Raw genomic sequence first — 23,463 nt, 5'->3', positions numbered from 1 at the left:
GATGCCGGCGTTTGCCCCTAGTGACTGTGACCTTGGGCAAATCGCTCGGGGCCACATTTCCAAAGGGATTTAGACGCCGAAAGATGCAGGCAGATGCCTAATGTGCCAGCAAGTGGCCCTAGGTGCCGGACTTGCTTAACTGTTTGTCATGGAGTGTGGGGGAGTTAGGGCCCTGCACCCCCCATTTCCTGCGATTCACCGGGACCCTCAGCCAGCCAGTAAAACAGAAGGTTTATTGGACGACAGGAACACAGTCCCAAACAAAGCTTGTAGGTACAGAGAACAGGACCCCTCAGTCAGGTCCAGGGGGAGCCAGACCCCTCCAGCCCCTCCTCTGGCCTTTGTCTCTCTCCCGGAGCCAGGAGGTCACCTGATCTCTGATTCTCCAACACCTCCAGTTGGCACCTTTGCAGAGGGCGGGGCCCAGGCCAGAAGCCAGGATATCGTCCATTCTCTGTGCAGACACCATCAGGCCTGCCCTCTAGGGCTCTGCAACAATCACACCCCCTTATCCCACCACCTAGATACTTAAGAAAGGCACAGGGGAAACTGAGGCACCCACACAGTATTCAGAGAAAACATTAAGAACATTCCAATTTAATCACACGCTCATTGTGCTAAACTAGTTCAGTGAATCCTGCTGGACTCTGCATCTTTAGGCGTCTATATACGTCTTACCTCGTTGTTCGTCATTGAGTCTGAACAGGAGAAGACAAGTCTGACCCCTGCTGTGAATTAATTCCCGCTCCAGCGAGAGCAGATAATCTAGTCCGCTGTTAGCACCAGCAAAGCCTGCAGCTCTGCCTGTTCGTATCTGTAGCAAGAGCCTGGAAGGGGTTAGATGTTTTCATTGGGACCCAGCGGTGGATGCCGGTTTCGCCGTCTGCACGTGTCCCATGAAAGACCATTTCTAGCTACAGCAATTTGAATTGAAAGAGGCAAAGAGAGAGCTGCTTGAGCAGGGTTAGTTCCTTGGTACGGGTTGTCCTGGGCCGTTACCAGCTTGGGTAGAAGGGAGCCGTGAAAACTGCTGTTGATTGTAGAGAAAATTGCTTAAAAAGAAACATCCGCAGTGTGGGGCATCAAGTTCTCCCCAGCTCCATGGGCAAACCCACAGGGGTGAGGGGAACAGACCCAGCCTGGACCCTCTGCCTGCGGGAGCCGAGCTTGCGTGACAGGAGCCTGGCACCCTGGATTGCCACGGGGAGAGGCAGCTGGCACAGGACGAACAGACCCCAGGCAGGTTGTACAATGAGCCGGGCCCTGCATCAGCCCTCCCCGGCGGCTGCCGCTTGGGCGAATGACTCCGGGTTCAGGAAAGGTGGAAGATGCCAGGGAAGGGGATTACATGCATGGGGGACAAGGTGAATGGGGGAGCAGAGCTTGGGGCTAGAACCCAGGAGTCCTGGCTCCCAGATGCCCCTGCTCTAACCACTCAACCCTGCTCCTCTCCCAGAGCTGGGGCTAGAACCCAGGAGTCCTGGCTCCCTATATCCCTGCTCTAACCACTCAACCCTGCTCCCTTGCCAGAGCTGTGGCTAGAACCCAGGAGTCCTGATGCCCAGCCCTGCCTGCCCCCATAACTACTAAGCCCCATTCCCCTCCCTGCAGTGGGGAGAGAACCCAGGCGTCCTAGCTCCCAGCACCCCCCCCCCACCCCGCCAGGTGAGAGGATCTGAGCTGGGATTTGGGAACTGGCGTGGGGTGCCCCCTCAGTACAGATCCAGCTCCACGAGGGTGCTGTAAAACCCATCGGTCCGTCTGCCCCCACCCACCTGGCACAGACACAGCGATTCCACGGCCTGGGTCCCCAGCTCCTCCCTGGGGGACTCCGGGGGCAGGCTCAGCCTCGGCTCCCCGCCCACCGGGATCTTGGCCACAGTGAGATGGAAACAATCGTGGGCTAGGAGCGGGACGACGGTCAGCCCCTTGCAGGCAAAGCCCCGCTCCAGGGCGTGGGCCAGCCCCACCAGCTCCGGGCCGGGCGCAGCAGCGGCGTACAGCACCCGGCGCTGGAAGGTGGCCAGGCCCCGGAAGCGCAGGAGCGGGGCGGGTGGCAGGAGGCGCCGGTGCTCGGCCTGCAGCTCCCGCAGGGCGGTGACGGCCGACTGCATCTCGCCGGCGCCGTGCAGCCGGAGGAGGCAGAGGGTGAGGTGGAGGGTAGCCAGTGGGGCGCAGAACTCGGCCAAGGCGGGGTCGGCCTGGCTTAGGGCCTCCTGGAGCCGGGCCACCGAGCCCCGCAGCTCCGGGCTGGTGATGCGCACGGCCACGAAATGGGTGGGGCGGGGGCCTGCTGGGGGGTGGCTCTGAGCTCCTGGCTCAGCTTCATCATCTTCCTCCTTCTCTTCGCTCTCCAGAGCAACAGCCGCCTCCGGCACCCCGGCTCCGCCGTCCCCCCTTCCCACGGCCTGCTGGCGCCCGGCCTCTTCCTCCATCACCTCCAGGATGGTCCGGCCACCCCCGGTGGAGCCGAAGACGTCGTCCAGCCGGCTGGCTTTGTCCCACACCACGCGGCCGCGGTATTTGAAGTACTGGATCCTGTGCTGGGGTATGGCCAGCACCTCCGGCCCGACCGAGGCCAGGTCCTCCCAGCAGAAGGCCGTGAAGGCGTCTTCCCGCACGCCGGAGAAGCGGTCCAGGTGCCCCACGGTGAAGTCGCCGGGCGGCAGCTGGCGGTCCCAGAGGATGCGGGAGATGACGTCCCCTGCTGTCTTCATGGGGGGCTTCTTGCTGCGGGGCTCCTTGCTGCGGGGCTCGGGGGGCGGCTGGGGGGTGCCGGGCAGGGCGCCGGGGTGGAGGTTCCGGCAGCGGGCGCCGAAGCGGCAACTGCCCGCCAAGAAGAAGCGGCAGGGGGAGCTGAGCGTGGGGGCTGGCTCTGTCACCCCCGGCCCATTGGATCCTGGGTCCGGGGCTCCCCCTGCAGGGTCGGCTCGGGGGGCAGCAAAATCTTCCCCAGTGGACGGGCCCCGTCCCTCCATTGCGTCACCAGAGTCTGGGCTGAAAAGCAAAGGGAGAGTTAGCACAGGCGGTGCGGCCTTTCCCCTTTTGAGGGGGGCGATTCGGCATGGGGCACGGGACCTTCCCCTCTAGGAGGCGCTGGCTCCCACCCGGCCCCAGGGCAGGGAGTGGCTGGCTCAGGGGGGCAGGGAATGGGGCACGGGACCTTCCCCTCTAGGAGGCGCCGGCTCCCACCCGGCCCCAGGGCAGGGACTGGCTGGCTCAGGGGGGCAGGGAATGGGGCACGGGACCTTCCCCTCTAGGGGGCGCTGGCTCCCACCCGGCCCCAGGGCAGGGACTGGCTGGCTCAGGGGGGCAGGGAATGGGGCAGGGGCCTGTCCCCTCTAGGAGGCGCCGGCTCCCATCCGGCCCCAGGGCAGGGACTGGCTGGCTCAGGGGGGCAGGGAATGGGGCAGGGGCCTGTCCCCTCTAGGGGGCGCCGGCTCCCATCCGGCCCCAGGGCAGGGACTGGCTGGTGCAGGGGGGCAGGGAATGGGGCCCGGGGCCAGTCCCCTGGCTCAGGGGGGCGGGGAATGGGGCCTGACCCCGCTGGGAGCAGGCTGCCGGGGCCGATCCTGCTGCACTGATCAGGAATTACCTGCCCTGAGCCGGCCGGAGGAGGGTTTCCTGCTCTGGGCTCCAGCCCCTCCCAACCTGGCCACTTGCCCAGGACTATAAAGGGAGCTGCAAGGGCTGATGGGAAAGGCGGGGCCTTTTTATGGCTCTAAACCCCAGGCCTCCAGCAGGGGGCAAAGGGTGTCCATGGTGAATGAGCAATTTGCTGATTAGCCTTGCCCAGAGCCAGCAAAGAACCCAGGAGTCCTGGCTCCCAGCCGCCCGCCCCTCCTGTAACCACTAGACCTCACTCCCCTCCCAGAGCCCGCAAAGAACCCAGGAGTCCTGGCTCCCAGCTCCTGCTCCCGTGCTTACCACTAGACCCTGCTCCCCTCCCCGAGCCTGTCCTGGCTCCCAGGGCCAGCGCCGAGCGCCCTGCGTGACACAGGCCAGGCCCTGTTACCGGCCCCGCCCGTGCCAACTTCCTTGACTACGCTAATGTTCCCCTATGTAGCGACTGTCTACGGGACGCGGCGTCAGTGGGAGGCAGGAAAGATACTGAGATAAGGTGTAACCGTCCTAGTGTCTGAACTGTAACCCCACCCAGCGGGCAGGAGAGAACCCAGGAGTCCGGGTGCCCAACCCCCCCCACCCATGCCCCGCTCTAACCACCAGACCCTGCTCCCCTCCCAGAGCAAGGGAGCGAACCCAGGAGTCCTGGCGCCCAGCCTCTCCCTGCTCTAACCACCAGACCCCACTCCCCTCCCAGAGCCAGGGAAAGAACCCAGGAGTCCTGGTTCCCCCCTCCCCCAGAGAAAATGCTCCGTGCCTCATTCCCCGCCTCCAAACCTGCCAGTCCCCTCCCTGGGGCTGGTGGGGAGGCCCCCCCCCAAACCCGGGGAAAGCCCCCCCCCCCCCCCCCAGCCATGCTGATGTTGCATCAGTTTCCCAGCTGCTCCATGTTCCTGGCAGGACTGGCCAGGGCTCCTGGACAATGTCACCCCGGCCCCGGCCCCCCTGATCTGTTTACAGTGGAAATCGCCCGATGCCAGGAAATTCACGGAGCGCGACTGGGAGCCCGAGGCCCCATTGGGGGATGCTAACCCAGCCGGATGGGCCAGCTATGGGGGGGAACGTGGGGGGCTGGACAAGGTTGTGGGGCTAGGCAGGGTGTCTCAGGAGGAGAAGACAGACCGATCCAAGCCAAGCGAGCTGGACAGACGCCTCCTGGCGCTGGCGAGGGTGGAGCACTGGGGATCCCTTCGATCTAGAAAGGCAGGGGAGCCAACGGTTTACGGGTCGGGGGTGAGCCAGTGAAAGAGCTGGGGAGAGAACCCAGGAGTCCTGGCTCCCAGGTCCCCCTGCTCTAACCCACCAGCCCCCCCCCCCCCCCCCGCCCCAAGCTGGGGAGAGAACCCAGGAATCCTGGCTCCCAGGTCCCCCAGTTCTAACCCACCAGCCCCCCACCCCCCCAAAGCACGGCATAGAACCCAGGAGTCCTGGCTCCCAGCTAGGGTGACCAGACTGCAAGTGTGAAAAATCGGGATGGGGGTGGGGTAATAGCTTATATAAGAAAAAGACCCAAAAATCAGGACTGTCCCTATAAAATCAGGACATCTGATCACCCTACTCCCAGCCCCCCCAGAGCCAGGGAGAGAACCCAGGAGTCCTGGCACCCAGGTCCCCACTGCTCTAACCACCAGCCCCCACTCCCCTCCCAGAGCCAGGGATAGAACCCAGGAGTCCTGGCACCCACACATGCACCTCACAGCTCTAAGAATATTTCCTTCCCGCTCCCCGTTTTCCCACTGTGTTTCCCTCCCTCTGCATGTCCAGGACCGACCCCCCCGTCCCCCCTCCCGGCTCTAGCCAGCAGGTTACCCAGCTTGGGGGGCAGGGTGGTGGATTCTGGGGGGTGCTGTGGAACAGATTCCAGGGGTAAAGAGGCTCAAAGAACCGGCCCAGCTCCAGACCGAAGGTCGCGCTTTAATGGTAAGAAATACAAACATTTTTCTCTCCCTAGAAAGATTTGCTTTGGAGTGAACTCGACGCAGGGCTGGGAGAGGGGAATGGACATTTATACACAGGGGGGGGAGGGGGCAATATACAGAGATATAAAAAAATATACGCAGAGCTCCATCCCGCTATTTAACATGGGGGGGGGAACCCGGAGGGCTGGGGCCAGACGTTAGGGTCAGCATCCCAGCCATGGGGAGATAGCGAAGGACTGGGGTGATGAGACCCAGGGATTAGCACGAGGTCAGCCAGAGCGTAAGGGAGATCAGAACCCGGCCCTGGCCCCGTGGCCGCCTGGGGGTGGCTCCGGATTGAGCTCAGGTCAGCCTCCAGCCCCCCCTCCCCCGCCCTGCACTCAGTGGCTGGGAGGCGGGCTCTTCCTTAGCACCCGCAGAGCAGCTTTCATCAGAGAAACTCAGAGCCTCCCCCCCCCCCTCCTCCTCCTTGGGGCACTATCGTAAGCTCCACTTTAGAAGGGGAAACTGAGGCACAGACTGACATATGGATTTGCCTGGGGTTACACAGGGGACCAATGACAGAACCGGGGAAAGAACCCAGGAGTCCTGGCTCCCAGTCCCCCCCCCCCGCTTTAACCACTAGACCCCCCACTCCCCTCCCAGAGCCAGGGGGAGCACCCAGGAGTCCTGGCTCCCAGCCCTCATCACCCTCACCTCTAGACCCCACACACCTCCTCCAGAGCCAGGGAGAGAACCCAGGAGTCCTGGCTCCCAGTCTCCACACCCCCTGCTTTAACACTAGACCCCGCTCCCCTCTCAGAGCCAGGGGGAGCACCCAGGACTCCTGGCTCCCAGCACCCCCCTCCCCCACTTTAACCACTAGACTCTGCTCCCCTCCCAGAGCCAGGGAGAGCACCCAGGAGTCCTATTTAACTTTACTCCCAGCTTCCCTTCCCATCCTTTCACATTCACACTCTCTCTACTTTTTCCACCTCCATTTCTTCACCCACATTTTTCTTTCTTTCCTCTCGCCTCTCTCCCTCCCTCAGCTGTCTCCTGCGTCCCATCCTTATTCCAGCCAATACGGGTCCCATTTAGCCGTCTTTCCCTCTCCCTCAGGGGGTGTGGGCCAATCCCAAACCCGGTCCCCCTCCCTGCGGGGACTCAAACCCACAACCGTAAGAGCAGGCCCCGCGCTACAGCATCAGTAGCCTTTCTACCCGATCGGTCCACTAGGGGGCGACAAAACCACACTGCGTTGGCTCCATTTGACCCTGTTGTTCATGGGCCCAGATTAGGGGAACCCCTTATCAATCCATGACGCTCGCCACTAGGATGCCAGCTGCTGCCCCCACTTAATAACATTCCTCCCCCTCTTCCCTCCCCCCACATCAAATCTGGAGCAGGGAAAATAATCTTAACACCCCTCCCCACCCCACCCTTTTCTGGGCTGGGATAAACTGCTCCTGGCCCCCCACCTTGTTCTAATCCACCAGACCCCACTTCCGTCCCAGAGCCAGGGATAGAACCCAGGAGTCCTGGCTCCCAGCCCCCCTGCTCCAACCACTAGACCCTAGGCCTTCCACGCCTGGTGAATATAATCCGTTAATGTCTCAAGTAACTCTCCTTCCATGTGGGGGGTGCCCCAGGCATGAAATAGGGGGTGGGGGAGGAGGGAACCCAGGTCATTTTCACAACGTTACCCAAATCACTTTTCTCAAGGCTGATCCGTGCCCCCCCCCTAACCACCCCGGTACCATTGCTCTTGTCCGAGTCCATCTCTTGTGAGCCCAGAGTCCAGATGGGGTGTGAGACGGATACACACAAAACCAACATCAAACTGTCTCTTCTTTCAGTTCAGGAGTTCCTTCTCCCAGTGGGAGAGAGGAATGAGGGAGAGGAAGTGGGATGCTGACTGATTGGTGGGTTATTTGGTCAACTGCTGAGATGATCGGTGGATTGATTGATTGGTTGGTCAACTGGTTGGTTGGTTGAGTGGTCGATTGGTGGCTTGATTCTTGACTATTCCGTTGATGGCTTGGCTAGTTGATTGGTTGCTCGTTGACCATTCCACCGACCAACTGGTTGGTTGATTGTTGACTGTTTCACTGGTTGGCTGACTGGTCGATTGGTGGGTTGGTTCTTGACTAGTCTGCTGATGGGTTGACTGGTTGGTTGGTTGATCGTTAACTGTTCCATCCGTCAATTGGTTGGTTGATAACTTAGTTGGCAGGTCAATTGGTGGATTGATGGTTGATGGGTCCATCGGCCAATTGATGAGTGTGTGGGAGGGAGAGGGCTGACTATTGATAGCTCATTTTGTCAGCCAATGGGCCGATCGTTTTTTGGTGGCAGATGGATTGTTGATCAATTGACGGGCTAATTGATAAACGGATTGACTGGTTGATCAGTCGATCAATGTATTGATGGGTTGATTGGGCAATCCGTGGGTTGGTGGATTGATTGAGAGGCTCATTAATAGACAGACGTATTGATGAGTTGACCAGTCAACGGGCGGGTGGGTGGATTAGGATTCCAGAAATCCACACAGACAAGGAGGTGAAAATTAGGATCAAACACATCGGGCTTTCCATTGCAGATAGCATCACCATCCTCAGAGAACCAGTACTGCCATAGAGAGGGGGCCGGCTAAGGGGTAAGAATAAGTGAACGGAAAAAAAAGAATGAAAGGAAGAAATGGAGGAAGAGGGGAAGGGAAAGAGAGTAAGAGCAAAAGAAAGAGAAGGGGGAAGCGGATGAACGGAGGGTAAGGAAGAATGAAAGAGGAAAAGGAAGAGAGAACACACACAAGGGAAGGGGGGATGGCTGAAGCAGGAGGGGCGGGGATGAAGGGACAGATGGAGGGGTGGAGGGAATAGGGGGGAATGGAGGGATGGGAGGGGAGCTGAACCCGCTCTCCTATAGCCCAATCTCATCGTCCAGCTCATCGTCAAATGTGTATCCATGCCCGGTGCCTTCCTCCTCCACCTCCTCCTCCTCCTCCTCTTCTTCCTCCTCTTCCTCCTCCCCTGCCTGGGGAGCCACCCCATGGCCCAGCCCCTGGCCCCCCACCGGCCTCTCCGGCCTGACGTCCTCGCTCCGGGGCTGCTCCCCGCCCTTGTCCATGACCCCCAACACCTCATCCAGAATAGATGGCCCCAGATCCAACTCGAAGGAGAACAGGGACTCGGCCTGTTGCAGTTCCCCCTCCCAGGAAGTGGGGGGCAAATCCAGGCCACCCGGGCCGCCCCCCAAATCAGCCGGGCTGCCGGAGGACCCCGAGAGGCGGCTGGGGGACTGGGCCGGCGCCAGGGCCTCGGTGGCGGGGGGGAGCCCGTTGGCCTTGGGGCCCCCGTGGTTGCTGAGAAAGGAGGTGTCCCCGAAGACGTCCCCGCCCCGGCCGACGTGCATGGTGTGCCGGAAATCTCCCAGCGGGGCGCTGATCATGTCCCGGCCGATGCGGGGCCTCTTCTTTGACTGGGAGATGGGGGACTGCTTCAGAATCGGCATCTGGGGGGCACAGAGAGAGAGACGTGGGGGTCAGGGAGAAAGGGCCCCGCTCCTCTAGGGGGCACCACTCCGATCCAGGACTGGCTGGCTCAGGGGTTGGGGAATGGGGCACGGGGCCTTTCCCCACTAGTGGGTGCTGGCTCCCATCCAGCCCCAGGGTGGAGACTGGATGTCTCAGGGGAGCAGAGAATGGGGGGCCTGTCCCCTCTAGGGGGCGCTGCCTCCCACCCAGCCCGAGGGCAGGGACTGGCTGGCTCGGGGGGCAGGGAATGGGGCACAGGGAAAGGGTTTGTCTCCTGCACTCCCATATCTTAGGATAAATAGGGGTCACCCACTGGGGTGCTGATCCCAGGCAAAATATCCCGCACCCTGTGACATGGGATTATTTCAGAGGGGGGGCTGGGAGGCAGGACTCCTCTGCTCTCTCCCCAGCTCTGGGAGGGGGGGTCCTAGTGGTTAGAGTGGGGGGGGGCTGGGAGCCAGGACCCCGGGGTTCTCTCCCCGGCTCTGGGAGGGGGTGGCGTCTAGAAGAGGGGGGGGCGGCAGGGAGGTCGTGGCCAGTGGGGATTCAGAGGGACGGGGATCTCCGCTGAAGAGGGAGAACTGGCGAGCTGGGATTGGGGGGGGCGGAGGGGGGAGGCAGCATTTCCTGTCCTGGGGAAGTGAAGTCAGTTTCCTCTGGCTGGTCTCCCCGCAGCCAGCTGGGACCTGTGGCTCTGTGCCAGATCGGACCTGGCGGGGGGAGCTCACTTCGGGGTGAGGGGAGCCTGGGCCGGGCAGGCGACGGGACGGCTCCGATGGGGGGGGGGAGGCAGCTGCGGGGGCAGGGGATCGAGGGGACTCGGTTGGGGGGACAGCTGGACAGGATGGGGGTTGCTCTCCTGGAAGGGGTGGCAGGATAGGCCCAGGGATGAGGCAGATCAGATGGGCGTGGGGGGGGAGGGTGGCTGGACAAGGGGGGTACAGAGTGGCACGGAGGGGGGCACCGGATGGACCAGGCCGCCCCCCTCTATCAGAACAACAGCTGGAATCTGGAGCAGCTGGGCTGGGGTTCCCCAGGGACTGGGGGGGATGGGGGTGTAATGGAGGGGCAGAAAAAGGGAGGCAGGGAAGAGAGATGAGAGGAGAGACGGAACAGGGGGAAGGAGACTGTGGCTAGGGAACGGGGGACTAGGAGGGCCCTTTCTGGGGGGGCCGAGGAGCAGGGAACACCCCCACCCCACCCCACCTGGTTCCCATGAGCCACCGCCCCCCACCCCACTCCCAAGCCGCTCCCCTGGGGAAAGGAGTGGGGTGAGGAACCTGTCTGACCAGATTCCTGCTCCGCTCCGCTGCCAGGAGACCCGGATCCAGGCTGAGCCTGGTGCCATAACTAACAAGGTAGCTGGGAGCCCGGACTCCTGGGTTCTCTCCCTGGCTCCGGGAGGGGGGTGGGGTCTAGTGGTTAGAGCAGGGGGGCTGGGAGTCAGGACTCCTGGGTTCTCTCCCTGGCTCCGGGAGGGGGGTGGGGTCTAGTGGTTAGAGCAGGGGGGCTGGGAGTCAGGACTCCTGGGTTCTCTCCCTGGCTGTGGGTGAGTCATACTGGCAGCGCTGGCTGTGGGATCCCAGCCAGCAGCGCTGGCGGCTGGGAGGGGATCTAATGGGTAGGGCTGAGTAAGGCTTCAGGGGAACAATGATTCTGCGGGCGGGGGCAGGGCAGGTTTGGGTCCAGCCCCAGCCACAACAAACGCGAACAAGAGGTACGGCCGGTCCCCGGGAGCGGAGTTAGCAGGGCTGGGAGCCACGGGACAGAACCCAGGAGTCCGGGCTCCCAGCCCCCCCTGCTCTAACCACTAGACCCCGCTCCCCTCCCAGAGCTAGGGAGAGAACCCAGGAGTCCGGGCTCCCAGCCCCCCTGCTCTAACCACTAGACCCCACTCTCCTCCCAGAGCCAGGGAGAGCCCCCATTGTGCAAGGTGCTGGGTGTTGTTCATTGGGTGAATTATAGTCACACCTCAACCTCCCCTCCCCCCTACCATGGCCCCACGGTGCCAGGCCCTGTACGTTTTATTGCTATTAGGGGTATTATGGTAGCCCCAAAGCACTGCCCCTCTATCACCCCTCCAGCCATGCCCAAGGCCCCCCAGGCACTGTAGATTTCATTGCTATTAGGTGTGTTACGGTAGCCCCTGGGTGCCCCAGCCGTTCACCAGGCCCCCCACGCACTGGGCCCTGCACATTACTATTAGGTGTATTACGGTAGCCCCCTCAGCGCCAGGTGCTGTACATTTAACTGCTATTATATGTATTACGGTAGCCCCCGGGGCACCGGGTGCTGTACATTTAACTGCTATTAGGTGTATTACGGTAGCCCCCGGGGTGCCGGGTGCTGCACAGACCCAGAACAAGGAGCCCATCCCTGACCCAAGGAGCCAGCGATGGGTGGGCAGGAGGGGGGGGGCGCCCGCGCAGGGCGAGGCCCCATTGGCCGGCGTGACGGGCAGGGCACTCAGCGCCAGGGCCCGGGAGGGACCTGACGGTGGTGGCTCTGGGGGTGTTTATGGGGAGCATCCCCCCTGGGTGTGGGGCGGCCGAGGAGCTGGCACCCAGGGGCGGCTTGAGCCTTTCCCCAGCAGGCGACGGCGGCAGGGACCCCAGGCCCCTTGGAGAGGGAAGGGGAGAGGATTAGGCGAGCGGACGCCGTGGAGAAGGGGGAGCCAGTGGCGGGACGCAGAGAGGGGGCGACGGGGCCAAAGTGACAGGCTGGGGGACGCTGCTGGGAAGGGGCCCTGCTCTGGCCAGGGAGCAGGGTTGGGGACGCTCCTAGCGGCTCCCGGAAGCAGCAGCATGTCCCCCCTCTGACTCCTACGCATAGGGGCAGCTGGGGGGCTCCACTCTGCCTGATGTCCCCGCCCCAAGCGCTGCCCCTGCAGCTCCCATTGGCCGAGAACCATGGCCAATGGGAGCTGCAGGGGCGGTGCTTGCAGACAGGGCAGCACGCAGCAGAGGCGCCTGGCCGCGCTTCTGCATAGAAACCGGGGGCGGGGGGGGGAGACGTGCTGGGAGCTGCTTTAAGTAAGAGCCGCCCGCAGCCTGCACCCCTGAGCCCCTCCCGCACCCCAGCACCCTACCCCCGCCCTGATCCCCCTCCTGCACCCCAAACCCCTCATCCCCAGCCCCACCCCAGAGCCTGCACCCCACCCCCCGCCCCCGCTGCCCCAGCCCCCTCCCACACCCTGAACTTCTCATTTCTGGCCCCACCCCAGAGCCCTCCCCGCAGCCAGAGCCCACACCCCAACCCCAATTTTGTGAGCATTCATGGCCCACCATACAATTTCTATACCCAGATGTGACCCTCGGGCCAAAAAGTTTGCCCACCCCTGGTCTAATGGTTAGAGCAGGGGGGCAGGGAGCCAGGACTCCTGGGTTCTATGCCCAGCTCTGTGAGGGGAAGTGGGTCTGGTGGGTTAGAAGGGAAGGCTGGGAACCAGGACTCCTGGGTTCTCTCCCAGCTCAGGAAGAGGAGTGATGTCCAGTGGTTAGAGCAGGAAGGGCTGAGAACCAGGACTCCTGGGTTCTATTCCTGGCTGGGGCAGGGAGATCAGGGAGGCAGGACTCCTGGGTTCTCTCTGTGAGCATCTGCTCTGACCTCCTGTATCACACACACAACGGCCCTGAGCCGAGGCCTCCTCGCTCTAGAGCCGAACTCTTGGGAAGTTCTCCCAACGAGTCATTTTCCTCCCTCTTAAAAACTCGTCCCCTCATTTCCTGGCGGGAATTGTTGAGCTTCGACTCCCAGCCGTTGGTTCTGCTCAGCCACTATGCGCCCGGGCCTGGCGTCGGGCAGAACGGCTCGGCGAGGTTTCGGCCTGAAGACCGAGAGGCCCGAGCAGAAGACGACACCCACGTTACCAGACAGGCCAGACGGTCGTGGCTGCAGCGACAGAGAGGAGGGAGGGTGGCGGACTCGGGGTGGGGGGGGGAGATGAGGAACTGAGCAGGGGCTGACGGCTGGACATCCACGAGGAGACGAGGCAGGGGCGGACGGAGACAGCTCTGCAGTGACCGGACACCGGAGCGGCTAAGGGGATCCCGGGCTGCATCCCCAGGGGAACCTCGAGCGGGGAGATTTCACCTCTGGATCTGGCCCTGGGGCGACGCTGTCGGGATCCCGCGTCCCGCTGCGGGGCCCCCAGTTCAAGGAGGACGTTGATCAATTGGAGACGGGGCGGAGAAGAGTCAGGAAGACGACTGAAGGGATAGAAACCCTGCCTGGGCGTGAGAGACGCCAGGAGCTCCAGCTGTTTAGCTGAGCAGAGACAAGGTCCGGGGGGGCACTCGATCCCGGGCTGTCGGTACCGACGTGGGGGACGAATATTGACTAACGGGCTCCTCAGTGGAGCAGAGGAAAGTCGGACCCGACCCCACGCCTGGAAGTTGAAGGGAGACAAGACCAGCCTGGGAACACGGCCGAAGTTTTTCCCGCTGAAGGGAATTAACTATCGGGATAATTTACCAAGGGCTTGGCTACGCTTGCAAGGCCTCTGGCCTCTCAAAGCTCTGATCTGGATCAGCCAGATGGGCTGGGTTCTCCCAGTCACCCAGGCAGGCGGCTCACGACGGGCCCCGTCTGGCCGTGGGATCTGGGAGAGTGGAGAAAAGGCAGCAGGGCTGTGGACCAGAGATGGGGGGCGACTGAGGACGGAGTCTGGGGGAACCCGCCCCAAAAAGGTGGAGGGGGCCAGTGGGAGGATCCTCCGAAGGAAACACTGAAGGAGCAATTAGAGAGGAAGGAAGAGAACCAGGAGAGGCCAACTAGAATAGAACCCAGGAGTCCTGGCTCCCACCCTGCCCCGCCACTCTGACCACTAGACCCCACTTCCCTCCCACAGCCAGGGATGGAACCCAGGAGTCCTGGCTACCAGCCCCCACCCACTCTAACCATTAGACCAAACTCCTCTCCCAGAGCCAGGGATGGAACTCAGGAGTCCTGGCTCCCCCCCCCCCAGCTTCAACCACTAGACCCCACTCCCCTCCCACAGCCAGGGATGGAACCCAGGAGTTCTGAATCACCCACCATCTTCCCCCTTAGCAATGAGATTATAGCTTCTCCCATGGGATTTTCATGTTTCCACCAGAGAAAGTCTACGGGGTGGAGTGTGGTCTATTGACCCGGAGGGAGGAGCTGGGAATCAGGACTCCTGGGTTCTATCCCAGTCTCCCAGTGACTGTCTGGGACCAAGAGGTGCTAAGGTCCCTCCCCCTTGTTTTGGGCTGGTACCAGTGGCCCCTTCTCTCGTCTATCTATCGAGGGCTGTTTGCTTAAAGCTCCCACTCCCATCCTGGCTCTAAGATCCGAACAATGGTCAGGCCTCCTGGCTGCCTCTAATCTTATCCAACCCCCTGCGGATTGGAGGGAGAAGCCCTCCCTGGGGTTCTGCAAGACATAAAGGATTATAGCCCCTCCACTGGACCCCACTCCCCTCCCAGGGCGGGGGAGAGAACCCAGGTGTCCTGGCTCCCAGTCCCCTTGCTCCAATCCACTGGATCCCCTGTCCCCAAGCCAGGGATAGAACCCAGGTGTCCTGGCTCCCCGCCCCTCCTGCTCTAACCCACTAGATCCCCCTCCCCTCACCAGGGATAGAACCCAGGAATCCTGGCTCCCAGCCCCCCCGCTCTAACCACTAGACCCCCCTCCCCTCCCCTCCCAGATCCAGGGAAAGAACCCAGGAGTCCTAGCTCCTCGTCTTCCCTCACGTGCTCCAACCACCAGCTTCCCCTCCCCTCTCAGAACCAGAGATAGAACCCAGGAGCCCTGGTTCCCGCTCTAACCACTAGACCCCCCTCCCCTCCCCTCCCAGATCCAGGGAAAGAACCCAGGAGTCCTAGCTCCTCGTCTTCCCTCACGTGCTCCAACCACCAGCTTCCCCTCCCCTCTCAGAACCAGAGATAGAACCCAGGAGCCCTGGTTCCCAATCTAACCACTAGACCCCACTCCCCTCCCAGATCCAGGGAAAGAACCCAGGAGTCCTAGCTCCTCGTCTTCCCTCACGTGCTCCAACCACCAGCTTCCCCTCCACTCCCTGAAACAGAACCCAGGAGTCCTGCCGCCCATTCGCCCCAAGCCCACACGGCGGCTCTTCCGTCATCTCGACCCACCGGCTCGACGATCTCAAAGCATCCGCTCTCCCCCCCCACACCCGCCGTCACGAAGCCAGATCCCCTCCGAGGCCTTTACTCACCCTGTACGAATCCCAAGTCCGGAGATCAATGAGTCACGTACCGAGCCAGCCAGAGTCTCCGTCTTCCTGTTTTGTAATCCAGAAACGGAGCTCGCTTTCCCGAGGCCAATCCACCGCCACCCAAGCTCGCGCGGGGCTGGGATCCGCTCTCTAGCCGGCCATTTCTCCGCGCCCCGCTGCAAACGCGCCGAGAACCTCGGGGGTGGCCTTTGCTCCTCGGCGTCCTTCGCCCCTTTTCCTCCTCCACTCGAGCTCTCTCTCCTCCCTCTGGGGCGGAGGCGGCTGGATCTTTATTTACCTGGCTCCAAAACCGAAAGGCACAAATAAGCGGGAGGGAAACCTACCCACGCCGCTCGTCCAAATGTGCCCACGCCGCCCGCCTTCGCGTCAGACCCCAGGCCGCACGGGCTTTGCCAGGAAAGTCAAGATCCAGAAGTCAAAGCAAATATTATCCCATGGGGGGGGGGGGAACCTGCACGGGCCAACTTATACAGTTCACTGCATTCCTGAACTTCCGGGATCGGCTCGGCCTGGGCTCTGTTTGCAAACAGGGCCGGGGAGCAGCCGGGGGCAAAGAACGACTTGGCCTTGGGGTCTATTTAAAACCGAAGCCGCGCCGAGCGGGGTGCGGAGGGGGAGGCAAGCGGGGGGATCTATTTTATAATACGGGGATGGCAGAGGGAGCGGTTCGCAGCGGGGCGGGAGGGATGGCTCGGGGAGGGAATGGTGTGTAGGGGGATAGACAGCTACCCTGAGAAAAGAGTGAGGGGGGGGTGGAGAGATAGAGGGGTGTGGATGGGGATGGAGGGGGGATGGATGGATGGGGCAATGGGGGGGGAAGGAGGGAATAGATTTAGATCATTTAAAAGTAATTATTCCCTATTGGAGAGGACTTTAAGTTATGGGACTGATTTAAAAATATGGGGATAGATAGATAGACGGGGTGGCTGGGGATAGATAGATAGATAGATAGAGGGGGTGGCTGAGGATAGATAGATAGATAGATAGATAGATAGATAGATAGATAGATAGATAGATAGATAGATAGATAGATAGATAGATAGATAGATATAATGTTTGACCGGCTCCGCAGGGGCCAGGAAATGCGGACACTGACAGAAGTCCCCAGGACAGGAACTGGGAAGGCCCAGGATGGACGGCGCAGGCCCCGACGGAGGGCCGGACAGAGCACAGTCAGCTGCAGGGGCGGCTCCAGGCACCAGCGCGCCAAGCGCGTGCCTGGGGCGCTCTGCCGGTCGCCGCGAGGGCAGCAGGCAGGTTGCCTTCGGCGGCTTGCCTGCAGAGGGTCCGCTGGTCCCGCGGCTTCGGCGGACCTCCCGCAGGCTGCCGCCGAATCCGCGGGACCGGGGACCTCCCGCAGGCTGCCGCCGAATCCGCGGGACCGGGGACCTCCCGCAGGCTGCCGCCGAATCTGCGGGACCGGGGACCTCCCGCAGGCTGCCGCCGAATCCGCGGGACCGGGGACCTCCCGCAGGCTGCCGCCGAATCCGCGGGACCGGGGACCTCCCGCAGGCTGCCGCCGAATCCGCGGGACCGGGGACCTCCCGCAGGCTGCCGCCGAATCCGCGGGACCGGGGACCTCCCGCAGGCTGCCGCCGAATCCGCGGGACCGGGGACCTCCCGCAGGCAAGCCACCGAATCTGCGGGACCGGGGACCTCCCGCAGGCAAGCCGCCGAAGGCAGCCTGCCTGCCGTGCTTGGGGCGGCAAAATACCTAGAGCCGCCCCTGGTCAGCCGCGGCGCCGGCGCGTGCAAAGTTCCTCGGGGGTTAACGCCGCAGGCGGATGGCGAAGAAACACCGTCCCCAGCTGCCCGATCCGAGGGATGAAATGAAGGAGTCGGGATCAGCTGAACTCGGAGCCCCCGTTGCAGAGTCAATAACCAGCCAAGGGACAGAATGAAGGTTGCTCAGATAAAACCAAGCAAATCGCTCCCCCACCCCCGCTCTAACCCACTAGTCCCCTGTTAGTCAGGATAGAACCCAGGAGTCCTGGCCCCCAGCCCCCTCTTCTGCGGACAGGACTTGAGACCATATTTAAACGCTCGGTGAATCTAACCCTTAAGCACACGCAGACTTTTAATCCCGCGGGCCGAGTTTTCGGCTGCAGAATCAGGGGTAAAAACTAAACCCAGTTTGGAAGAGCCGATCTTGGGGGAAGGGAGGCTGGCGCCTTTGCGATCACTGCTGGGGTCCGGGCAGCGCCTGGTAGGATGGACAGGGGCCCTGGTGGGACAGGAGTCTCGGTTTGGGTCTCCAAGCGGGACCGGAACACAAGGAGCTACTAATAAATCATCCTAAAAAGAGCCCAGACCCAGCCGGAAAAATAGTAACATCGCAAATCACTCAAACAGCCAAGCGACAAGCAAGTCTGAGGGCAGGAAAGTTACAGCGCAACCTAGCAAAGAAGTCAGAAGTTTCGTGGCCAGCACGTAAACAGGATATTAGCCAGCGAAGCCGTCGTTGAGCAAATAGATCTCGGAGCAAACAAATACCGCGCCCAGCTGTGGTCCCCTCATCTCCAAAAAGATACACGGGCACTAGAAAAGGTTCAGAAAAGGGCAACTAAAATGATTAGGGGGTTGGAACGGGTCTCATATGAGGAGAGATTAAAGAGGCTGGGACTTTTCATCTTGGAAAAGAGGAGACGAAGGGGGGATATGACAGAGGTCTATAAAATCATGAGTGATGTGGAGAAAGTGAATAAGAAAAAGTGATTTACTGGTTCCCATAATATAAGAACTAGGGGCCACCAAGTGAAATTAATAGGCAGCAGGTTTAAAACAAATAAAAGGAAGTTCTTCTTCACACAGCGCACAGTCAACCTGTGGAACTCCTTGCCGGAGGAGGTTGTTAGGCTGGGACTAGAACAGGGTTTAAAAGGGAACTGGATAAATTAATGGTGGTTAAGTCCATTAATGGCTATTAGCCTGGATGGGTAAGGAATGGTGTCCCTGGCCTCTGTCTGTCAGAGGGTGGAGATGGACGGCATCATTACCTGTTAGGTTCACTCCCTCTGGGGCACCTGGCATTGGCCACTGTCGGCCGACAGGACACTGGGCTGGATGGACCTTTGGTCTGACCCAGTCTGGGCCGTTCTTATGTTCTTAATAACAAATAAGTTATACGGCAAAGCAGCAAACAAATAAATAAGTCGTTTGCTAGTGAATTGATTTGTTATTTCATTGCTCGTTTGCTGTATAACACGTTCATTATTTCCTAGCTCGCGCTATAGTTGCTAAGTGGTGGTTTTGCTATAGAATTGACCAGCCAATTCGCGATGTATGGGCCGGCTCATGGTCTGAGGTACGGGCCGGCTCGCGGTCTGAGGTAGGGGCCGGCTCGCGGTCTGAGCTATTGGGCTAGATTCCAGTATAGCAAATGCATTTCTACAGCAAGTTAGCAAATAAACTCTCCAGCAAAAGCTGCAGCACCTAAAGGCTACAGCAAATTAATGGCGAGATCAGGACTAAAATGACCCGGCGGAGGAGGAAGTCAAATGACCATGCAGCCCATCGGTAACGGGGCCAGACCACCAGGAATCCAGCAGCTAGTAAGAGCGTGACTGGGGCTAATGTTATCAAATCATAAACCAACTCCCGCCCACACCTCTGTCATCACAGCGGGCGCCTGCCTGGCATCTGGTGGCGGGATGGGCAGGTTTCTAACCTGGTTAGAACATGCCCGGGACCGTGTGACCCAGGGCAGGCGTGGGACCCACCAGGGGCCCCGCCTGGACCATGGGAGTCTGGGATGGGGACCAAACGCAGGCTCTTCGAGCTGCAGGAATATTCCCCCTTCCCCCCAGCTGCCCCCCACCCCCCAGATCCCCCACTCCTGCCCCTCACCTAAGGTGCCCCCAGCTGCCAATCCCCCCAGCTGCCCCCTACCCTCAGACCCCCAGCTGCTCCACCATTCCTGCCCCCACACTCAGATCCCTCTCTGCTGCCCCGCACTCACTACATCCGCCCCCAGCTGCCCCACCTACCTCCACCCCCCCCCCCGATCCTCCCCCAGTTGCCTCCCTCCTTCCCCTGAGCTCGCCCCACCCCAGATCCCCCACTCAGCCCCCCAGCTCTCCCCACCCTCAGCCCCCCAGCAGCCCCCCACCCCAGATCCCCCACTCAGCCCCCCAGCTCTCCCCACCCTCAGCCCCCCAGCAGCCCCCCACCCCAGATCTCCCACTCAGCCCCCCAGCTCTCCCCACCCTCAGCCCCCCAGCAGCCCCCCAGCTCTCCCCACCCTCAGCCCCCCAGCTCTCCCCACCCCAGATCCCCCACTCAGCCCCCCAGCTCTCCCCATCCTCAGCCCCCCAGCTCTCCCCAACCCAGATCCCCCACTCAGCCCCCCAGCTCTCCCCACCCTCAGCCCCCCAGCAGCCCCCCACCCCCGATCCCCCACACAGCCCCCCAGCTCTCCCCCCCCTCCTTCCCCCACCATCCCCCCACCCCAGATCCCCCACTCAGCCCCCCAGCTCTGCCCACCCTCAGCCCCCCAGCTCTCCCCACCCCAGATCCCCCACTCAGCCCCCCAGCTCTCCCCATCCTCAGCCCCCCAGCAGCCCCCCACCCCAGATCCCCCACTCAACCCCCCAGCTCTCCCCACCCCAGATCCCCCACTCAACCCCCCAGCTCTCCCCACCCTCAGCCCCCCACCCCAGATCTCCCACTCAGCCCCCCAGCAGCCCCCCACCCCAGATCCCTCACTCTCAGCCCCCTCATCGCCCCCCAATCCTGACCCCACACCCCAGCTCCCCCACCTCAGCTGTCCCCCGGCAGCTCCCCCACCCAGCCGCCCCTCCACCCCCTAGCTCCCCACCTCTAGCAGGAACGTGCATCCTCAGTGGGGCACTGGCCCGGCAGGGCGGCCCCCTCCGCTCCGCTCCGCTGGGGTCCCGCCGCGCAAGGGGCGAGAAAGTCAGCGCCTGGCTCAGAAAAAAAAAACCTCTGCCTCGTGAAGGGTTAAAGGGGCGGGGCCTCTGTCAGTCATGCCCCTTCCCCAACTCTCTCTTCTTAAAGAGACAGAGGCTCGAGGATTTTTTTTTTCAAGTGAGAAACTCGACCGGGGGGGGGGGGGGGAGGGCGCGCTGCAAAATTACCCCCCCCCCGTCCGGGGAAGGATGGGGAAGTGGGGGAGGGGGGAGGGGGGAGGAAATGGTGGGAATCCCACACCAGGGGGGGGCCCGCCCCACGCTGGAATTTCCTGAAGGGGGAGCGGCGGGGGGTGGGGTGGGGGGACGTCCAAACCAGTAACAACTTCCAGACCCCTGTGAGCCACGGACGGGGGGTGTATGGGGATAGATAGATAGATAGATAGATAGATAGATAGATAGATAGATACATGGGGTGGAGGGGGCAGATAGATAGAGGGGGTGGATGGGGCAGATAGATACATGGGGTGGAGGGGGCAGATAGATAGAGGGGGTGGAGGGGGCAGATAGATACATGGGGTGGAGGGGGCAGATAGCTAGAGGGGGTGGAGGGGGCAGATAGCTAGAGGGGGTGGAGGGGGATACACAGAGATAGGTCGGTCTCTCTCTCTCTCTCTCTCTCTATCCCCACAGACCCTCTGTCCGTTCCCACCCCCCCAGCCGATGAGTGGATCTGGGCAGACCGAGGACAGCGCAGCCCAAGCTGTGGGTTGGGAGTGGGGTCTAGTGGTTAGAGCCGGGAGCCAGGACTCCTGGGTTCTCGCCTGGGCGGGGTCTAGTGGTTAGAGGGGGGGGGCTCATTTCTCCATTTCCCAGCGCCGCGGCTCTGGATCCTGCGGCAGGAAATGCAGGGGGGCCGGAGAGGGGGGCACGCGCTGGGTCCGCCCGGCTCCCTGCCTCCAGCCTCCGACGGTAATTAACCCCTGAGAGCCAGGGCCGGCCGGGTCTGGTGTCCTGCTCCGTATCGGGCACATGAACCCCCAGCCAAGCGCCCTGCTCTGGGACTGAGCCCCGCAGCGCAGGTAACGGCCTTACTACTGCTGCCAGCGCAACCAGCCTGTGCTGCTGCTCGGGAGAGGGGGGGCGGGGTGGTGTCCTACTGAGTCCAGATGGGGAAATCACCGAGATACACAGCAGCTTCCCCCCCCCCCCCCGGCTCAGGTGCCAGCCAGACCCGCCCCCCCCCACACGACAGTCACACCTTGGGGGAGGGGCCCAGACGGGGGTTATTGTTTAGCTAATTAAGATAAAGTGGGTGAGATACACACACCCCTCCTCACGCCAGCAGGCTTCCATGGTTAGTGGTCAGGGTGGAGGCTGGGAGCCAGGACGCCTGGATTCTCCCCCCGGCTCTGGGAGGGGAGTGGGGCTGGTGGTTAGAGGGGGGGCCTAGGAGCCAGGACGCCTGGATTCTCCCCCCGGCTCTGGGAGGGGAGTGGGGCTGGTGGTTAGAGGGGGGGGGCTGGGAGCCAGGACGCCTGGGTTCTCTCCCCGGCTCTGGGAGGGGAGTGGGGTCTGGTGGTTAGAGGGGGGGCCTGGGAGCCAGGACGCCTGGGTTCTCTCCCCCGCTCTGGGAGGGGAGCACTGTCCAGCAATACAGTGGACCCCCAGCTGGGGAGGGGCCGGAGCCTGCGATCTGGCCCCCTGGGGACTCGGCCGCATCCTGCCGATAAGCGAACAGCTGGAGTCCATTTCCGGCCCGGGCTGCCCCCCCCCTTCCCGCCCAGGGTACGTGGCCGTGGCGATGAATGGGGGGGGGGGCGGCGTAGACCAGGTTGCGCAAGAGACGCCAGAGCACAGAAGCCTCCAGGCGCTGCCCAGGATCGGGCCCTGCCCCCACCCCAGCCCCATGTCTGGGGCGGGGGGTTGAGGGGGAAGTGAAGGGGGCGGGGCGGCTGGAGGATTCACAGCCCCTCATCTTCTGTTCCATGCGGACCCCCCCCCCCCGCCCAGGGACGGGGGAAGCCGGCATTCCCGGATACCCAGCGCCCCACCCCAGAGCCAGCTGCATCCCAGCACCAGGCCGGGGGTCCCCCTATAACCAGCTGTCCTGGCCGCCCCCCCCTGGAGCCGGCCGGGCAGCAGCTGTTTTGCCTGGTTCTTTGGCAGCAGCCACAGTTAATGTTTAAACCCCCCCCTCAAAAAAGAAACAGCTCAGCCAGAGCCAGCGCCCCTCCCCCCACTCTAACCACTGGACCCCACTCCCCTCCCTGGGCCGGGGAGAGAACCCAGGCGTCCTGGCTCCCAGCCCCTCCCCCACCCTCAGGCAGGCCGCCAGCGCCCCAGGTTGGCCCAATCGCCCAGGCCTGACGCCAGCTCAGTGGGGCAGGCTGGAGGTTGTGCCAGACTCTGGGGATCAGCTCCAGGGGCCCGAGGCTCCGGTGTGGGGGGCAGGAGGAGGGGCCAGGAAGGTACCTCTGTGCCCTGGGATTTCCCCTGCCCAGCTCAGCCGCCTCCTGCCTCTGAATCATCAGCACAGGCCCAACCACGGCTGGAGAGATCCACTCCTGTATGTCACCCCCCAGCCCTGCCGGTGCCCCTCACTCCCGACCCGCAGCCCCCGCTAGCCCAGCCCTGCCGGTGCCCCTCACTCCCGACCCGCAGCCCCTGCTAGTCCAGCCCTGGGCTCCCCAGCCCTGCCGGTGCCCCTCACTCCCGACCCGCAGCCCCTGCTAGTCCAGCCCTGGGCTCCCCAGCCCTGCCGGTGCCCCTCACTCCCGACCCGCAGCCCCTGCTAGTCCAGCCCTGGGCTCCCCAGCCCTGCCGGTGCCCCTCACTCCCGACCCGCAGCCCCTGCTAGCCCAGCCCTGGGCTCCTCCAGCCCTGCCAGTGCCCCTCACTCCCGACCCGCAGCCCCTGCTAGTCCAGCCCTGGGCTCCCCCACTCCTGCCGGTGCCCCTCACTCCCGACCCGCAGCCCCTGCTAGTCCAGCCCTGGGCTCCCCCACTCCTGCCGGTGCCCCTCACTCCCGACCCGCAGCCCCCACTAGCCCAGCCCTGCCGGTGCCCCTCACTCCCGACCCGCAGCCCCCACTAGCCCAGCCCTGGGCTCCCCCAGCCCTGCCGGTGCCCCTCACTCCCGACCCGCAGCCCCCGCTAGCCCAGCCCTGCCGGTGCCCCTCACTCCCGACCCGCAGCCCCTGCCAGCCCTGCCCCCTCCCAGCCCTGCCGGTGCCCCTCACTCCCGCTCCGCAGCCCCCTCCTAGCCCAGCTCTGCCCCCACCAGCCCTGCCGGTGCCCCTCACTCCCGACCCGCAGC

At 62.7% G+C, this 23,463-nt stretch overlaps 1 protein-coding gene across 6 annotated transcripts; it reads right to left on the bottom strand.

Moving 5' to 3' along the window:
* Positions 1 to 471: 471 nt before the first annotated feature.
* Positions 472 to 22,704, bottom strand: LENG9 (leukocyte receptor cluster member 9). Of its 6 annotated transcripts, XM_044988592.1 has the most exons (4): positions 21,476 to 21,494; positions 20,094 to 20,199; positions 15,257 to 15,554; positions 472 to 2,997 (listed from the first exon to the last, which is right to left on the bottom strand). In XM_044988592.1, the coding sequence occupies exon 4, from the start codon at positions 2,976 to 2,978 to the stop codon at positions 1,713 to 1,715; it is 1,266 nt and encodes a 421-aa protein (XP_044844527.1). In that variant the 5' UTR covers positions 2,979 to 2,997; positions 15,257 to 15,554; positions 20,094 to 20,199; positions 21,476 to 21,494; the 3' UTR covers positions 472 to 1,712. The 6 variants fall into 6 exon arrangements, with proteins under 6 accessions (XP_044844527.1, XP_044844529.1, XP_044844528.1 ...); XM_044988594.1 differs by lacking the exons at positions 20,094 to 20,199; positions 21,476 to 21,494 and adding an exon at positions 22,621 to 22,704 and having other exon boundaries at positions 15,257 to 15,558; XM_044988593.1 differs by lacking the exon at positions 21,476 to 21,494 and having other exon boundaries at positions 15,257 to 15,558; positions 20,094 to 20,194.
* Positions 22,705 to 23,463: the final 759 nt, after the last annotated feature.

This window comes from Mauremys mutica, chromosome 15 (assembly GCF_020497125.1).
Source record: "Mauremys mutica isolate MM-2020 ecotype Southern chromosome 15, ASM2049712v1, whole genome shotgun sequence".
In the NCBI taxonomy this organism is placed as follows: Eukaryota; Metazoa; Chordata; order Testudines; family Geoemydidae; genus Mauremys; species Mauremys mutica.
The sequence above is the reverse complement of the archived record's forward strand: the minus strand, read 5'-3'. Positions and strand labels throughout refer to the sequence as shown.